Source organism: Phodopus roborovskii, unplaced genomic scaffold (genome assembly GCF_943737965.1).
Source record: "Phodopus roborovskii unplaced genomic scaffold, PHOROB, whole genome shotgun sequence".
NCBI classification, from domain to species: Eukaryota; Metazoa; Chordata; class Mammalia; order Rodentia; family Cricetidae; genus Phodopus; species Phodopus roborovskii.
Genome location: NW_026125278.1, coordinates 4,675,128 through 4,694,588, shown reverse-complemented (window position 1 = coordinate 4,694,588; position 19,461 = coordinate 4,675,128). Strand labels below are relative to the sequence as shown.

At 40.5% G+C, this 19,461-nt stretch overlaps 1 protein-coding gene across 1 annotated transcript in view; it reads right to left on the bottom strand.

The window, feature by feature from the left end:
* Col24a1 (collagen type XXIV alpha 1 chain) overlaps positions 1 to 19,461 on the bottom strand; it is a 259,948-nt gene that overhangs the window by 203,935 nt on the left and 36,552 nt on the right. Inside the window, exons 8-13 of the mRNA XM_051194789.1 lie at positions 18,300 to 18,353; positions 11,155 to 11,199; positions 6,383 to 6,436; positions 5,233 to 5,277; positions 4,183 to 4,236; positions 2,555 to 2,599 (exon numbers count right to left, since the gene is read on the bottom strand). Of these exons, the coding sequence (XP_051050746.1) occupies positions 2,555 to 2,599; positions 4,183 to 4,236; positions 5,233 to 5,277; positions 6,383 to 6,436; positions 11,155 to 11,199; positions 18,300 to 18,353 (297 nt within the window). The remainder of the gene's footprint in view (positions 1 to 2,554; positions 2,600 to 4,182; positions 4,237 to 5,232; positions 5,278 to 6,382; positions 6,437 to 11,154; positions 11,200 to 18,299; positions 18,354 to 19,461) is intronic.

The window sequence follows — 19,461 nt, the reverse complement described above, 5'->3', positions numbered from 1 at the left end:
TCATCTCACTGTTAGCCTATGATTTCATCAAACAACAACGACAAAGAACTGGACACCACTAAGTTGGCTCCCTACAACTAATTTCATGGTTTGGGTTTACTCGGGGAAGTAAGTGATCATTTGCCAGCAGTGTAAACATATGATTTATGACAACATCCTGTAAGCTCAGAAATAATGCAACTTACACAGCTCATGGGCCGGACAGCATCAGAACCCCACCTGAGATCCACTGTACCTTGGTCAACTGTACCTTAAACTGTCTCTCACCCCAACTGTCCATTTTGTCTTATACATATTGCTAGGCCACTTTGTGGTAAAAATAAGAAAGAATGCATATAACAAGCATGACATGTTAGAGTAGCAAACAATTTCCTACTATAACAAAATAGGAGAAACTGGATTTATATGATTTTCAAGTATAATTCTCGGAGTCCAAATCTTGAACAAATGAATACATTTTGAAGCAATAAGCCTTTGCCAGTTTTACAAAGTGAAGAATGGTAGGATAAAAATTCTCAGAATGCATTGCATTTTCTATTTCTCCACATTTTTCTTGAACTCTGTTTTTAAGACTACTTATTTTTATTTAATGAGTGTGGGACTTTTACATGTATGCGCATCTAACCACATGCACACTGTGCCCTCAAAGGCTAGAAGAGGGTGTTGAATTCGCTGGGACTACAATTATGGATGGTTATGAACTGCCATGTGGGTGCTGGGAATGAAAACCAGGGCCTGAGGGAGAACAGACAGGGTTCCCAGTTGCTGGGCCATCTCTCCAGCCCCTTTGAATTATCGTTTGAGTTAAACAGGATCCACCATCTAATTTTATAACTCTCTGAGAATTAAACAAACAAAAGCTGCCTATAAATCTATGGATAATTTACGTCATTATGGAGTAGGAAATTAGAATGTTCCTACATGTGGCTGATGTCAAGGATGAGTCAATATCCATATAAGACCAAATATACTAATCAATCAAACTAGTGATTGTCCAAGCCATATATGATAGGACTTTGAAAATACTTGATTTGTTTTTCACCAATTCCAACCATTGGCTTATCTCAAGGTTACAAATGCTTGAAGTAATTATTAAAGAATTATATATTACTATAAAAGATTTTTCTTGATTATTTTATTAGCAACAAACTGGTAGGAACAAGATAGAAAAATTAAGAGTCGCAGACTAGCGTGATTAAAAATGATGAGACTGAACTATTGTCCATTTGAATAGAACTAGATCTTCATATTTTTGTTAGAAATTTGACATATGATAATAGAGATGGCTTCTGTTGGGGGTGTGGATGGGGGCTAAAATGCAAAGAACACAGTGTCATATCCATGTAAAATTTTACATGCCATATTTACACTGCCGGTTACATTCCTTAACTGGTGATGGTGTTTGCTTCTGCTGCAGCTGAGATGAGGTCAGCTCTGAAGTTCATTATCAATGCAGGGAAGCAAAATTTGAGGTTTAGTTTTGCATCTCAACATTTTGGTGGATTTTTTTTTCAATAACTGAAGTCTTCAAAGTGAAAAATTCAAACAGCTTCATCACACTTTGGCCACATATCATGAAAAAAATCACATAGAGTATGGTACAGAAAGCAGGAATTGCCAGATTTATAGGAAGTGCATCTGTACTCAGCCTTAAGGTTATGGCTTGTTTTTCTTCTTGACACTCTGGCCACAGTTGACCCTCCTTCCCCATCTTACCTGTCATTAGACATCTCAGACCTCCTGTTTCCCAATCTTAATGACTCTAGAATCTATCCTGAGCTATTTTCAAGGAATATTACAAAGCTCAAAAGACTGAATGCTTTAAATAATTTAAATATTATAGATATGTGATGCCACAGATAACTTTGACTTTTTATTCATAGGTGATTTAAAAAAGTATCCAAAAGGATAATATTGAATTTTAAAGGAGAGTTTGAGAAGGCTGTGGGAAAATGGGAAATGAAGTATTTTTGGGATCTCTCCTCTATGAAATTATTGTATTATCTAATGAAATTCACATCCATTGCTTTTTTAAACTCTGAAAACAAAAGAAATATGAGAAGTAAGTCTCTCAGGGGTAATCATCCAGCTGTTGCAAGCTTCCTAAAAACTCTGAGAATTCGTTTTGCAAAGTTTTAGCTACTTCCGTGGTTCTCCAGTGAGAGTTTGATAGATGGCAACAAAATGTCATGATGTCAAATGGTTGGATGCCTCTGTGTGGAATTTACAATGTCTAATCATCGTCAGCAGGTTGACTCTGTGTGTCTGTCAGGTTTTAAGTTGTTCCTGTATATTCTGGCATTGTAGCCACCCACCATGGAGACAACAATTTATTCTGCTGTTATACCAGAAGGCTCAGAAGTATTAAATTTAGAGTTATTTTTACATCTACATTTTGTTTACCATCTCAAGTATTATTTGGTAAAGTGGCTCAAATCAGTGGGTGACAGGAAACACAAAGGCGGAGACACTCATAGACATTGTAAGATGGGAGAAACAAGTAAGATCAGACCACACTAGTTCACTGATCCTCAAGGAGGATGAGCCACGTTACCTGTCTTCCTTTCAGACCCTTCTTCCCACGGATCCCAGGAGTACCCTAGAGTGCAGAAAAGTCAAAAGTTAAGTGTTTTCTGAATGAATTTCTTAAACAAAAACTAGCTCTTTTTCTTGAATATCAATTAGTGAAATAAAAATGAGTGCAATGTTCAGAAAAGCTTCAATGCATTCATTTAACTTCAACATATTCATTTAACAATATACCCAACTCTTTTTCTGAAAAAGATTCCTAATAACATTCAAGCTTTCAAATAGGGTCCTTCCCTTCCCTGGTAATAATAGTTATTTGTGAGGAGTAGGCATGCCACCAATAACAGGAACATCTTATTTTCTACAGCTAAAACAGGATGTGTGTCCGCCTCTGATAAACAAAGTTAATCAAATCCTTGCACTGCCAGCTTCCAATTTTATGGGAAACCAATTTCAGAAAAGCAGCAGAGAGGGTTCTCTGACTGCTCTAGTTTATCTGTTATAAAGATGCCCCTGGCCTTTCTTCAGTTTCTGGTCAGGTAAGAGGCAGTGGAGTCAAGGCTGTGTGCCCAAGACACAGGTGGGCATGTTCTACACCCTCACTTCCTGCATGAAGTCGGATTAGTTACTTTCTCTGCATATGCCTCACTCACTCAATAATGAAAATAATAGCTGTACTGTGTGGGCATTACAGGACTTGATTTATGTGAAGTGCTTGTACAGTAGTGTGTGTGTGTGTGTGTGTGTGTGTGTGTGTGTGAATATGCACGCAGTTATTTGGCAAATTGTGTACTATTCCCATCACTATTCTTAAAATTTTCCCATTTCAATCTTCAATACACTTTGAGTTTGAATGTCTGTTAACTGATACCTACAACATCCTACTTGATAATATCACCTTGACTGACAGCCATTTATAATCACCAGAGAGGAAGAAAATCATCAGGACTTGGCATAGCTACACAGAGACCTATTTTCATATTTTAACATATTTTAAAAATTGAATTTAAAGTATATAACCAAACTCCTGGAATCCAGATGCAGAGAGGGAGGAATGATAAGAAAATTGGGGCAAGACCAGGCTACAGAAACCCACAGAGACAGCTGACCTGAACAAGGGGGAGCTAATTTACCCCCAGACTGATAGCTGGGAAACCAGCATTGGAGGGACTCAGACTCCATGTTCATGAGGCTAGAAGCCCTGGGTAGTCTAAGGGACCTCTGACAATGGAACCAGGATATATCCCTGGTGCATAAAAGGACTTTGGAAGCATATTCCCCATGGGGGGATACTCCCTTAGCCTAGAGACAGGAGGGAGGGCCTAGTCCCTATTCCAAATGACCTGTCAGATTTTGTTGACCCCTCCTGTGGAGTGGAGGGGTGGGATGGGAGGGGCATGAGAGGGAGGGAAAGACGGAGGGAGGGAATTGGGATCGATGTAAAATAATTAAAATTTAAAAAAAATAAAGTAAAATTTGTAGCCATATTCATATCATGTTTCTTACAAAAAATTCAAAGAATTTATAAAAGTTCAATATTTGTAGTAGGTGATTTCTCTTAGACTGGACTTAACTCTCATATGTGAGTTTGTGATCCCCACTGGATCACAAGGAGAACACATTGGAAGTAATATTTGAAGGAAATAACCTCACCCTTTCTCCTTCAGGTCCAAGCTGTCCTGCCTCTCCAGGAGAGCCAATGAAACCCTTGAAGAAAGAAAATAATCTTTGACGTTGTTTGTTTTTACTGTTTGATCCATAACATTCTTTGCAGAAGTGCTTAAAGTGTTGTGTCTCTCAACATTACATTTAGAGATATAAAAATGTGAACAAATTCTTTTTATGCTACTGCTTTTTTGTCAAGACATTACACATGAGTCTTTTCATTGATACAAAAGAGTAGAGAGTGTAACTCAAGGCAAAGCAGCAACTAAAATTCAACACAGCCAAACCCTTCACTGATGCAGGAAAGTGCATAGAGTGTATACACAGGTCACTAAAATGCAAGGCAGGTGGCAGGAAGCACACGGAGGCATGCATTTCAATGAGGGAAGGGATGAGAGGGATCTACAGGACATAAATCTTGGTAAGCAGAGGCCTGAGGATATGCACGCCAAAAGCAGCAGTTGCAGCGATGCATGGTTGCAATTTCTAGCATGCTCCATTGCTGTAGCAGTTTTCCTCTTTCCCTCGATGATTAAGATTGGCTCATGATTTCCTTTAATGGTTTAGAAGTGTAAAGTGAAGCCCTGATGTGAAGCTGACTCCCTTCTTCACAGATGTCCTTACTCCCGACAGCGATGACGGCTCTTGCACCATCAAATTATCCCCGCGTTAAACTACTGTACATATCTTCACCTAATCACCCCAACATGTCTTCTAAAGCTTGGGTGTGTTCATGTGCAAATAATGATGCTACACTGTGCGCATAGCACATCCTAACACATCTGAAAGCAAGTTAAGAATGGGAAATGGATAATAATGACGAGACCAATGGTTATCCACGCATCAGAGAGAAAATGTCAAATGCATTCCTTTCAAACTAAACTTGCAAAACCCCTAAAGAGTGTGGAAATGGTAAGTCCTTCATATCTTTCCAGTCTACCTTCTTGCAGGTATGCTTAACAAACTGCTAAAACACACACACACACACACACACACACACACACACACACACACACACACACAACACCGCTTACTTACTCGAACACCTTTAGGGCCTGGATCTCCTTCTGGTCCAGCTAAACCCTGGTGTGAACAAAGGGTGTTGTCAGGATGGTCCAATATGTTTGAAGAGTTAACAAATAGTCTTATAAAACTACAAAAATAGTATAAAACTAAGGACTCAGTTTACCTAAAGAAGATCACAAATGTTCAAAGACTTCTGTAATTGCAGAACCCAAAAAGCATCTCATGAAATGAATACATAACTGTATCTTAGTCACCCAAATAAAATACATTAGCAGGTGTTTTCAGGAGCAGCAAAACTTTTTTTCTCTAAATTACTTTTCATTGGGAAATCATCTGTGTTCTGTGCAGAAACATTTACTTACTCTGAAATCCATTCTGGTAAGTTAGTAGAGATGAGTACATTTTAAACTGCAAATTGCTGTCCATGTATGTGTTCATATTTCATTTTTAAAACATACACCCTAACTAAATGGTTTCAGCACAATATAAACAGCTTTGTATAGTTTTAAGTGCATAAAATGCAATTTTGTTAAAAATAAATTCTTAGATTATTTGTCCTTTTCTTGAGGATAAGTTTATAAATTTAGATTTCAAAATTTAATTATTATTTTTAAAGACAATCACATCACAAAATTCTAAGACAGAAAGCCTATTGTATTATTAATTTATGTTAAGTTGGGAAACAGAGGAAATGACACACAAAGTGATTGAAACAGGTTTTCAAAACTGTACAATGAACTGAATTCAGGCCAGATGCAAATATTTCATTCTGGCATGTGAAACACTCTCAATTTCTCCCAAGTTTTTATAAGTGTGTTATTAAAATGACACTTATTGTGGAGATACTTTCACACTTATTTCATTTTAGTCCAGTTAGCATGGGACTCACTGCAGATCTTATTTGTCTCTTAGGCATCATAACTTTAAAAGTTCCATCGTGAAATGTATCAGATGTATTTAAAAGCCAAGCTTCGGCATCCAACAAAACAGTCTACAGTACAATGTTTGAAGAAGTTTTACAGCTTTGATTGATTATCTAAGTAATTCACCATGAAGGGGGACTAACATATCTGTCATTTGAACAATGACTCTCAAAATCAGACGCTGCAATGAGTATGTGACAAGGGACAAGCAAGAAAAAGTGTAAGCTTAGTCACTGCACCTGCCTGCCAGGGTAGCCAGGTGACCCAATATTACCAGCGAGTCCTGGGAGTCCCTGAAATGAAAAATAAATAAATAAGACAGATGAAACCCACAGGAGACCCAAAGAAACCCGTTTGGCATTTAGAATACCCAAATTTAGAAAAAAAATATAGCATGGTGTTTATCACACTTAAATCATTACTTGAAGAAAATTAGGCCAAAACTCTTTTTAATAAAAATGAAGAAAACCATTAAATGAAGGCCATAAGTGGGATGCTGATCACTGATAATCCATGAGGGAGGAACAAGTTTAGTACACATCTTCATAGTCTTTTCTGCGCCATTCTATGGCACTCCTCAATGTTTAGGCACCAAATCCAGGAGCTCCAGAGGATCAGTAACTTCAAAGTCAACCTCTCATATCTTTCTAAGGTGGACATAACTTCACAGAGAGCCTGAGTAAATAGATCTTGACTGACAAAACAAGTATCATGCCATGGGTCTGCCTCAGATTCACAGAGCAAGTTTGGAGGGTTTTAGGACGGAATGTTCATGTCCTCCTTCAAGTTCATCTGTTGAAATCCTAAGCCCAACACACTTGGGCCCAGTGGCTTAATGGGGAGAGCCTTTGGGATAGCCATGTCAAATGGGCAGAATCCTCATGAGTGGGATTGAAGTTCTTATACTAAGAGATCAAAAGCTTGTAGCCCTATTTGCTCCATGCATGGATGTAAGGCAGATGTTTACTGCCTGGTACATAGCGCTCTTCAGAGTCCATGCAGACTGGTCTACTGATCTGAGATTTCAGCCTCTAGAAACAGGGAAGGTAAAGCTGTGCTGTTTATAGAGTACCCAGTCTGTGGAATTTTGTCATAACAGCCCACATTGATTCAGACACATACTGAGTTCCTCCGCTTTGTATTCTTGGCTTGAGACAAATTTTGCTCAACGAAAACAAATAGAAATTCAAAAGACATCAGAAAGGAAATCTATTGCAGACTGGCTAAGAAATTAGTAAAAGCTTATTATTATAATTATATTATTATTATTGCAGTCTTTCACTGATGTTCTGAAGATTTTATTTATTTATTTAGTTGTTTATGTATGTGTTTTTTCTGCACGTATGTCTAACACCATATGCATGCAATGCCCATGGAAGTCGGCAGAGGGCAACTGATACCCTGGAACAGGAGTTATAGTTGGTTGTGAGCCAACTATTGAATGATACAACATTGTCCTCTGGACAAGCATCCAGTGCTTGTAATTGTTGAGCAACCTCTCCAGATCTCATCGATATTTTATTCACTCATTCATTCATTCATTCATTCATTCATTCATTCATTCATCTGTTTATCCTGAGTTTATGTCTTAAACAATTCTTAAATGAAGGGCTTGCCAAAAGAGCATGTGCCATGCTGTCTTTATTTACCACCGCGTGATAACAACAGAGTACCATAGGCTTTCTAGATTCCTTGTGAACATAGAATTCATTTCCATCTTACTGACCATAAAGAGATAGCAGGCTGCATTTTGCCGCCCCCCCCCCACCTTTGGGGCACACAGAAGCACCAACTCCTAAATTCTGAAACCCTAGACCTCCCCCAGGATTTGAAAATCAAGAGAAAGAACAGACCCCAGGCAAGCAAAGTGAGGATTCAATTTACAGTTTTTTTTGCAATTGTTTTCAGAACGATTCAGTTTTGTTCCCTTGTTTCTCTTCCCCTTTGACTGGCAGTTATCTTCTGCTAAGAGTGTTCTCTGTAGCAAGTATTTCACACAGACTTCACATCTCTCTTTTCATTTTACATATGAAGAAATGAAGGTATGTACAAGTAACGGCAGTAGATAGTTTAATGAATTGTGAGTAAACACTGGCCTTCTGGGGCTTACACAATAACAATTTCTTACCTACATGAGAAGAGTGTCTAATACTGCATATATAAAATATTACCTTATTCATATATACTGCATAGGATATTTTGTCCCTGCCATGTTTCCTGAGCACGCTCCAGGCACTAAGTGCTTATATGTATCATCTTGTTCAACCTGTTCAAAAATCCTATAAAACAGATATTTTTGTTTCTGTGTTATAGATGTGAGAAAAGGAGATGGAATTTTCAAGTCACTACCGGCATGTCCCATGGCTGGTATGGGGACAGCAAGATTTAAATCAATGAGCCTGGTGTGCAGGTAACACTCTAGGATAAGCCTCCTAATTGGGAGCTTCACTTTGGTGTATTTACAGCTGTCTTCCCAATGTTTGTTTGATTCCGAAACACACAGACCTAAGTCGAGAGAGTCATGAGGCTCTGTACTTGAATATGAGGATGGGAAGGAATGAGACACACTTAAAAGGCCGTATTTATTTATAGGTCATTGTCTCTCTGACTAATGCCAACCACCGTCCCTTTCTCATTCCATTCCTAGCTAGATTAGGCCAACTGAACTCAATTTTTTTTTTTTTTTTTTTTTTTTAAAGCAAATCTGCAATGGGACACCAGGGCAATCTGATTCTGGATGGTTTCTAACACATCCCAGCTGCATGGAGGAAACTGGAGAATTCCATTCATGTCTCAGTCCTGCTACAGCAGACAAGCACCAACACAGCCAGAAAGTGAGCGTCCCTCATAGTTTTCATAGCGCCTAGGATACTGTGGATCAGCCGCACTCTGAAAGTCACATGACAAGCACAGGAACACAAGGCACCATGGCTGAGTTAACTCTGTACTTAAAAATGTGTTTTCAAAGGAGTATTCTAATTGAGCAATTGGCACCAGGAAACAAGGAAGCCTGCCCCAGCCTCCTGGCTTCTCATGCAAAGAGCAGCAAGGTGCCTGTGCCTAGCCAGGTGATTTCCTTCAGAATTGCAGTACTATCTCTGCAGGTCTTTGCTACACGCTCTCAGCTTTCTCATTAGCAAAACAGAGTGATAACAGCTGGGCCATGCGGTGACTGTGTGGAGAAAACAAACAGTGTACAGGAGAATCTTTTAAAGGGAGGCAGCAGAGATAACCCAAATGCTGCCTCCGAGTGCTTGATTAGTTAGCACATGCAACATTAAGTCATTCTACAGTAGGATACAGCTTGCCATAGCACTGCTTGGCGAAACACACAGGCTCGGCCAGCTCTTATGACTAGAATGCATGCAAATGAGATAATTGTGTTTTCAAACGTTTGCTGGACAATTTGCTGACAAATTTCCCAGAATAAATCTTGGAATCATAGCCGCACTCTAAGTGAAATGAATCAGTTTTGTCCATTGCCACATCCAGTGGTTTTTCACAGCTGAAATGCAGGAGTAGTTTTAATTGTTCCTCAGGTCATTACCAATTTTGACTCTTCTTTTTCTAGTCTTTATGAAGGGTATGTGTAAGTACGTGTGGATGTGGTGTTTGTGTGTGTGTGTGTGTGTGTGTGTGTGTGTGTGTGTGTGTGTGTGTACACATAGGCCGAAGGTTAACCTTGGGTGCCATTCCTCAGGAACACTTTACCTTATTTTCTGTCACAGGCTCTCTCATTCAGAGCCAAGGTTTGCCAAGTGGGCTATTCTCCCCAGGCAGTGAGACCCAGGGAGCCTCTGTCCCTTTTATGTGCATGCTGGGAATCAAACCCATGTCTTCATGCTTGCATGGCAAGCTTGACAATGTGATCTCTCTGGCCCACATTTTCCAATCTTTAAAACTGAATTCACATGTCTCATTTAATAATAACATTACCCCCCTCCCCCCCCCCCCGAGCAATAACACGTAAATTAACAGAACTAGATAACCAAGCAGTTGAGAGGACTCGTCACTGTCAGAGCCAAGTTGTCACTGACTCCTGATGTATTGGGTTCCTTCACTGGAGTCTGCATATTTCTGCCAAAGCGGCAGTGCAGGCATTTTCTTCTCCCAGGGGCTGATTCCTTCCACCCTTCTTACACTTTTCCCTGAAACTACTCACACGCCTTTCGGCACTTGTCTGAGCTTCAGGAAGCCAACCCTGCACCTGCTACTGATATACACACTACTTTCCTGGCCATGGGTGGTAGTTAGTAATCTTGAAAAATTGCACCCCAGGGACTGGATCGGACATGCTGTCCTGCTTAATATGAATCAAAGAGAAATCTGGTTTTCTTTCTTCATTTGTGTATTTCTTTCAGAGACAAGTCATCACTTTTCATCCTGGAGTTCTGTTCTGGGCTCCCTGGTGCTTTGCTGAAGCATCCATAATGGCATCCATTGCCTTAGTCAAGTTCTAATCCCTGCCCTTCCCTGTCCATGATTGTATTTTACCTATAGGGCAATGTTGTTATTTTCTTGTGGGAGAGAAAGGTAATAACATGATCAAAACCCAAACAGTTGCAAAAGTGTTTTGAATTAAACAGCACATATGTGTATATCTGCACACATGGGTAACAATGTAATGTCCATCCTAGAGTCAATTGCTGATTAGGATTTAGTGAGCCAACCAGACCCTAAAATTGAATGAAAGGTCTGGTGCTTACTGATATGTGTACTTTCTTAGAAGGATCTGAGGCAGTTACAAAATTCTCAGACGGACTTGTGACTCAGAGGGTTAGGAACCACCGTTCTGAACGCAACAGGAAAAGATAAATGAACAACAGTAAAACATTGCTAGTTCATAATGTGGCTAGTAGTCTATAGACAGTTAATCACACGGTTTTAACTTCACTCTACATAAGATGGGAATAACTGTGAGGAAAAATTGAAAAGCTAAGAGAAAGGTGATCCCTCCAGAGTGTCCCTTTATGTCCATCTATGTCTCCTAGGAAGACAAGAATGCACTTACTTGTTCCCCACGGTGTCCCGGGAGCCCTGGATGTCCTTTGAGACCCTACAGGAAATAAGTAAAGACATAGCATGGAACATCATCTTACACACGGCAGTCAAATAACTAAATATCGATTCTAAAACACTGAGGATATTTTCTTTGTTTATTTGCTCTGTTTTTAACACTGGACATTGCACCCAGAGCCGCATATATGTCAGGAAAGCAAGCACTCAACCACTGAAACATACACGCAGCCTCTGGTCAGCTTTTTATTCCTACGGGTTCTGTAATCAATACTATGGTCTCTTGATTTATTGCTAAATTTGAGTAAGAGTTTAATTTCTATAAAAGAAAACCCTAATTCTTAAAATAACTGCTATAAAAGGCTCCAGTCTAGCAAAGAACCTATTAAATTTACTGAGGCATTTACAAAGTTGTGTTTAGCTCAGTCACATAGAGACAACATTCTTTTAGACATAATGTGTTTACAATTACTGAAAAGTTGGACCACGTCCAGTCCTGCCTCTAATCCAGTCACCATTACAAGTCATGAATGAACTGACTAAGGAAAGAGGTTGTTCATGGATTCCTGCAAACGGCCCTGTAAAGCCATCCGGGAAATCAACCATACAAGTCTTTTCCAGGTAAGATAACCAATGAACAAATATTAACTGCTCTCATTAGCACCCTACATTATAAAATAGATAGTATAATTTTTCTACTAGAAAAATCTACAACAGAATTAAAGAAGTTCAAGAAAGAACAGAGAGAAAGAAACTCTAGGGCTTATTATACAGCTAGAGTCAAACATCAGTGAATCAATATCTCATTTCCAGAGACTTTGTTCACATAAAAGAACAAGAAAATTTCCATTCCTTTTTCTTTTTGATGTGTACATACACGTGTGTGTACATGTTCATGCATCTGTATGTTTGTTTGTGTATAAATGTGCATGTGTGTGTAGAGACCACGGGTTGATGTGTGGTTCTTTCTCAAGACCTCTCCACTTTGTTTTTGGAGACAGGGTTCTACTGAACCAGGAGCTTACTGATTCAGCTAGAGTAGAACCCTCCCGCCTCAGCCTCACCAGAGCTGGAGCATGGAAGAGCGGCCTCACAGCAGCTTTCATACACTGTGCCAGGGATCTCAACTCAGGTTCTCAGAGTAGGAGGTAAGAACTCAAACACAGTGGTTGTACTAAGAGGTGAGGCCGAGCTCCCAGGGAGAGCCTAGGAGACAGGAACTGAAAATCCAGGAGGCAGGACAGGAGCCACAGAAGTTAGGGTCCTCTCCCACCGCCACCTTTCTGAGGAAGTGTGCACTCTTCCACTTACTTCTGCTCCCATGAGTTTGATTCTATATCTCTGTGTTTTGTGCTATTCCTTGGCATGTCCTTTTTCCCTCACCCACAGTGACACAGCGTGAAGGACTGGTCTACCTTCTCAGGACTCCCTTCCCTGAAGCATTTTCTAACAGTGAAAGGTGCATTAGTTAATGATGGTGTCTTTTGCATGCGCCAGCCCTCCCCACAGACCCTTCCAAGGATGCTTCAGTCACAGCCTGAGAAAACAGCAGCGCCATCCATTAGAGCCAGTCCTTCATGAATTCATTCCCATCTGGCCACAGCCCCGGGAGCTGGCGTTTGACCCAAGTGAGGACAATACCAAGCCTGGCCGTTAGCCCAAGAGATCACTCAGAATGAGGAATATTGTCTAAATAAAGATTAGCTGCTTCAATTGTGTTTACTTTTCTGTTCATACAAAACAAGGGTACCAAAATGTTCAGGCACTTCCTAGTGGGGACTGTGAGATGGCATAAGGACGAGAAAACGGGAACAATTAAGAGTAAACAGATATGATGTTGAGGAGGGAGGTTGTCAGAGGAAAAGAAAGGCAATTCTAAAAGGCATACTGGAGGAAAGAGGACAGGAAGGGGAAAAGGAGACAGGGGTTTTGGGGAGAGGGCAATGAGGGGAAGGGTGAAGAGGGAGAGAGGAAGAGAGAGAGAAGGATGCACATTGTTTATGCACAAATGTGCCCCTAGGGCATCCAGAGCTGCTCAGCATCCAACTGTCTCTACAAGGTCATCATATTACAGGATCCTGTGTGCTCCCTATTTCCCTTGCTACTGCAGAGGGGACTGAAAGTCTGACCTCCTTGTGACAGCCTATGGAACCCTCTTTTGCAATCAAAAGCATGTAAGTGAAACAAGATGTTTTCTGTGTCTGTTTTCAGTGTTACTAACATGAACAGAGTAAGCACAGTGGGTTCTGGCTCTAATCTTTTCAGTGACTAGTCATATCATGAGCCCCAGCGTCATCCTATGTAAAATGATAGCATTGATTTGGGTAATTGCTAAATTGCAGTTGCAAGAATTCTGTGAGCATAAAAATCTGTCAGAGAGGACTCTGTTACTTTTGTAAAAATTTAGCAGTTATATGGATGAAAAGCAGATCTGAGACTCATGGTAGGTTTAAAGACACAGGACAAATTCAAGATGGATGTACCTAAAAGCAAAACCAACCTCAGGCTCCCGAGGTTGGTTCATAACTTGATCAAGAGCAAAGACAGTTCGAATACGAAAGGTCCACATAGCTCTCAGGTTGGACACTTAATCCTCAGGTGGTGGCACTATTTTGCTCTGGAGTTGGACATGGGGCCGAGTGGAGGAAGTAGGTGTGTCTTTGAGATTACATCAGGCCCCCAATCTGTTCCAATCTATGCTTCCTTATCACATGACGTGAATAATGCCCCTTCTGCACCCTCTTGACCACAGGGTCCACCATCATTGGCTCACAATCAGTGGGCTCAAGAACCGTAGACAGAAGAATGTGAAGCTGTGAGCAAAAATAAAGGATTATGTTGTTCACCCACATACTGGAAGGAGGAACCTGCGGTTAGCGGAAAGGAAGAGAGTGGGTTGGGCAAAGGCCCTTATAATCTAGATGAAAGATGCTTGCAAATGAGGCCGGAGTGGAGTTAGAGAAGATACCTGGGCCCCTTAAGGAGGTGAAACTTAACTTAGGTTCCATGCGTTCAGTGTGGTATCTCAGTTCCTCGCTGAGTAGTCATTAAGTGATGGAGTAAATGAAGTGAAGAAAAGAGGGTCGGAGAATTACTTAGGTGATAGGGAGATTCCGATTTTGAGTAATTTATTTGACCAGAGTAAACACCAAAAGGTCAAAACTGACAACAAACAGGTTTTTAAAATAAATACACTGATAAGAGTTGAGTAAAAACCTTCCTTAAGGAACTAAGTCATTAAGAAAACTAATATCTCGATTTCAAAACAGATTAAAATGTATTAATAAATTTAAGAATCATCTTAAATTTGTTATAACATTTTCACAGCAAATGCTCCAGTCATAAATAGGGCTTAGGACCTATGTTTTACATAGAGATTTTAATTTTAAATTTATTTATTTTTATTAAACTTATCTATTTGTGTGTGTGCGCACATGCATCACACATGTGCTGGGGTGCATGTGTGCAAATTAGAGGACAAATCAGAGGAGTCACTTCTCTCCTTCTGTCACATAAGTCCCAGACATAGAACTCAGGTTGTCAGGCTTGGTGGGTAGTGGCTCTACCCACTGAACCACCTGGCCAGTCTAAGGCTTTAATTTCTAATACTTCATTGAACAATAACTTGAACAAGCTTTTGAATGGAAAAAAAATAAATAAAGTACTAAACTAACCTCAGCAATGCCCAGTGACAGACAGCAGCTAATTCTGAGAATATAGATATAATTGTGGAAATTGAAATAACTTAAGTCAAATGAATTTGTTGCCAATGTTGAAACGTCAACCACCTAAGACAGACTGAAGGAAATATATTTTTAAAACCTTCCAACCGACAACGTTTTGGCCATCCCTAGCTCCCATTTCAGTGAGTTCAGAACTGTGTGGCCTTGCTCTTCGTTCCCTGTTTTTAGAAAGAGGAGAGCACAGACATGGAGACAGGGTGGCACACAGCTTCAGATTTGGATGTTAGTACCACATTGGGCTGGGAATTAAGCCAAGGTGAAATAGTTCTGCAGACTTTTATAGGAAGGACAGGCCAGTGAGAAATGATGTATAGAGTTGGCAATGGAGGGTGGGAAATCTTCACTTTGTCTCCTCGGGCCCCATTGCTTTGCCAATAGATTCTTTTATTGGTTTCCCAGCTGACATTCAGCATGGTTATAGCTCCTCAGTGCTATCCTTGCTTCACACAGCTTTTGAGGGACTGGGAAATCTCAGGGGACTCCATGAGAGCAGTTTCTTTCCTGTTTCAAACAGGCTTTTGCTGTATCTTTTGCTATGGACTTTTTCAAATATCTGAAGCAATTCTAGTCAAATACAACACGAGTTCTTGTTGGCTTATAACTATTGTTTAAAACACAGTTATGCTTTTTGGTAGTCATAAAGTGTTTTAAACGCTTGCATCCCTCATCCTCTTGAACCTAGGGAAACTTTTTCATTTGATCACACTGCTGATCCTCTCACAAGGCAAACTAGGTGGCTTCCAATTTTAATATAGCAGCTGACGGGCTATTTATAAAGCAATTCAAAAAGCTATCTTGAATCCAGCTTGGACTGACAACCTTTGTCTTCTATCCAACTCAGCATGCATTCTGGATTCAATTTATCTGCTGTTTTGGCAAAAAAAAAATGAGTAAGTGGGAATTGAAAATATATTTTAGCTCCTAGGAAAATGAGAGTTATAAGATGGTTAAGTAGAAGCAATGTGACCGAGAGGTCAATAGAGGGGACAGACATTGTTGGATAGAGATGTTGGTACTATTTTAAAAATAGAGGTAAGTAAGGCTGAAGGAAGAAAGAGTGAATTAACTTAATTCTGTTGGAGAGTTAACAAACAATAATAATAAAAAAATATTTCAGCTGCCTCGCATCGCTATTTCTATCTCGATAGTACTTAGAGTCGTCAAAACTTTCCACATTAATCTTGATTTATTTCAGCATTTTTCATGAGTTTCTTTGCAGTCATTCTAGTTTTTAATATCACTTGAGTCTGAGTTTGGTTTGTAGGAGGAGAGTTTTGATATTTTCTTCTCCTCTTCAGAGAAACAGAGCAGTGAATCATGGCATCTGTTGTCCCAAACTCTCGTGGAAATCATCATCCTCTCTTCTCATACAGGCTGGAGGCAGAAATGTGGCAAACTGGAACGCTAAATAAATATTGACTTAAATAAAGAAGCGGGGCACAGGAAATACTATGACAAACTATCAAGAATATGGTCACTTGTGTCAAACAGGCCAGGACTGTGTCTAAGGTCACCCGCGAAGAGTTGTGTGGCTGTGGGTGAATTATTTAGCCCACAAACACTTCCGTTAATGTATGTATGATTATGTATAATGTTCAGCATTATATACACCCCAGGGTTGTTTTAAAAAGTGCTCAGCAGACTAGAACATTTCACACAATGAAATAGTTACTTTTGACATTAGCAGTGTTACCAAAGTAATCCATAAAATGGCTCAACCCATAAAAGGATGTGACTAGTTCATGTCAGTCAAAAGCTGAGCACCTGATTTACATCTCATCATGAACATGTGCACAGTTAAAAACCCACAGGTTCAGCCTCCATATATTTTCTATCTTGATCCTGCTGTAACTCTTCGTGATGCTGAGCAATTTTCTTGGCCACTCTTAGCTTTCTCACTTAGAGAAACTTAAGTATTGACTTGAGCTTAGGAATGTATCTACCTCCCTGGGGGCAGACTGTAAGAATGAAGGACAGTGCTAATACAAGTGTGCATTCTAGGTTCTTCTGGCACAGGCCCTATTTGTAGGAACCAACTCTGTGAATTAAATTGTACCAAACAATTAAGCTAAACTGAATTAAGGAGTTCAACTTTAAAAAGGTGGTTATTTGCCTGGACATTCTACCAAATAGTATCTGCTTTTATCCTTCCATACAGGAGGAACAGTAAAGCACAACAAACTCGTTTTACATGTAGGTCACATATTCATACAAATGGGAACTTGTCTCAGTCCAGCAAAGTAAAGAACTAGCTTGCATTTCCATCGTATACTTATGTCCTTTGCATTCTTAACATTGCCTAGGTTTCAAAACTCTGTGCTCAGCTTCCATTAATGGGTGCAATTAGAACAAGAAGGAAACATTTTCAGAAAGAAAACATCATCATCTTGAATTTTCAACTCTTCTCTGAGCTATTGCCAAATCTCATCAACCTCAGGCAGTTTGTTTATCAAAGAGCTACTTACAGTGGCTGAGTTGGGTCAAAAAGAAACAGTTAAGTGGCTTGCTATGCACACTCGAGACTACTGCCCTTTACCAGCTGTCGCCAGTACTCACATTGTGCAATCTGTCACAAAATGGAAATGATGTGCCTTCCCCTCATGACCCTTGTGTGTGGAAGGTACAGTCACAGCTAGTGCAGGTATCTGGGGAGGTGCTGGTAGTTTTAGGATGAAGGACCTGACTAGAAGAAGTAGATGGGTTCTTGGACCAATCTTGTCCATTGCCTCTCTCTACCTCTGATCCCTGGCTACCATTAGGTGAGTGGCCTTGCCCCTCCCATCTGATGCTGTGTCTCACTAACAGATGAAGAACAGAGCCAGCTGCCCAAGGACTGAAATCTATGAACTATGAGACAAATTAAGTCCTTCCTCCCTTTGAACTGCTTAACTCAGGTATGTCTCACAGCAACACAAAGTCTGACCAGCAAACTGCTCCTCAGGCTCATATTTACTGATGTATCATGGTGGTCATTACTTTCTCATGAGCGGGAACCCTTGAAAGCATCCAGGTGCATTACTGATAGACATCTCACCTTGGTATAATGGTATAAGAAGACAGCACAGCCTCAGAATTAAGATGCCAGGTTACTATACCTTAAAAGAGGGAGGATGTTAATACCCTGCCTGTGGTGCTGAGTTGACTTTGTCCTACGTGAGAATTTGGTCTCCATTACTAAACTCAAGGGTCTTTTCTTATCCTCAAGATCTCATCTTTAGTGAATATTAAGTTTCTGGATTATCATGGTTAAACTTTTCTGATGAATTTTCTTCTGCAGAGCAGAGAGATCGGAGGCATCAGTGTAAGCCTCAACCTCAAAATGGGATTACAACCATAGAAGCATTCTGAGATACATCTAGCATTCAGTTACACCGGGGAGAAACTCGTAAACTCTTACCTTTTCACCTTGCAAACCAGGAGGGCCCACTAATCCCAAAACACCATGGTCACCCTGTAAACAAAACACAAAGGTTTAATACCACAGAAGAAAATAGACTTGACAATCTGGCCTAAGCTCCATCTCATTCTTTCTCAGTCCTGCCCAGCATCCTTTCTGACTTGTCTGGCATCCCTCTGCCACCGCAAGGCTTCCTAACCTTTTCCAGTATTGAACACCTGATATCTTTTCCATTTGCAAGCTTTCACTCTTTTTCTATGCTATTCTCGAGGAATGCCTTTGCCAATTTTACTGACAGTTTACACTATCTAAAGGAGTTTCCTTAAACCTTCCACAGGGCTACTCTGGGTAGTTCCCCTTTTGGGTGGAACTCTGAGGTGAGTCTCTCAGGGAGACTTCAAGTGCACAGAGGAAGGGTCACCTGCTTCACTGACACCTTTCTCTGTGCAGTGACCACGGCTCGGAGCAAAACTGAACTCTGGATTAGGCTGACTCCACCCGCCTTGATGAGGATCTGTCCTGAGGAATAAAGGAGCAAGATTTTTTTTTTTTTGTTAGCTTTTCATTTATTCGCCCACAACCAATCTGTTGCCCTGCAAAGAGGAAGATTCACATTTAATACGAATGCGGTTTCTGAGAGATTTTTTTTTTTTTATTTCATTGTTTTAGAAGCCCATCCCCACCCCTCCACCCCTGCCAGCAGAGTTGGTGATCCAGTCCTGTAATCCTTCTTGCTCTGAAAAGTTAGGTAGAGGTATTACAAATTCATAGTGTACCTGGGCTACAAAGAGAATTATAGGCAACCCTGAGCAATTTAATGAAATGCTCCCCCTAAATGTAATTGTGGGGATGAAGAGGTCTGGGCTGATGCGTGGGTAAAGTGCCTGCTGCACATCATGGACACCTGGCTGAAATGCTCCGGAGCTGAAGCTGGGTGCCATAGGTCACCGCTGCAGCACCAGCGCTCCTCTGGCAGGATGAGCACAGATGTAGGAGAATCCCCGAGAGCTTGTGGCTCAGCCAGCCTGGCTTTTGCAGTGGTGAGCAACAAAGAGACCCTGTCTCCAACACACTGGAAGGCAAAAACCCAACAGTCAAGGTTGTCCGGCTTCCACATATATGCTGTGGCATGTGAATTCTCCCTACACCCCCCCATACACAC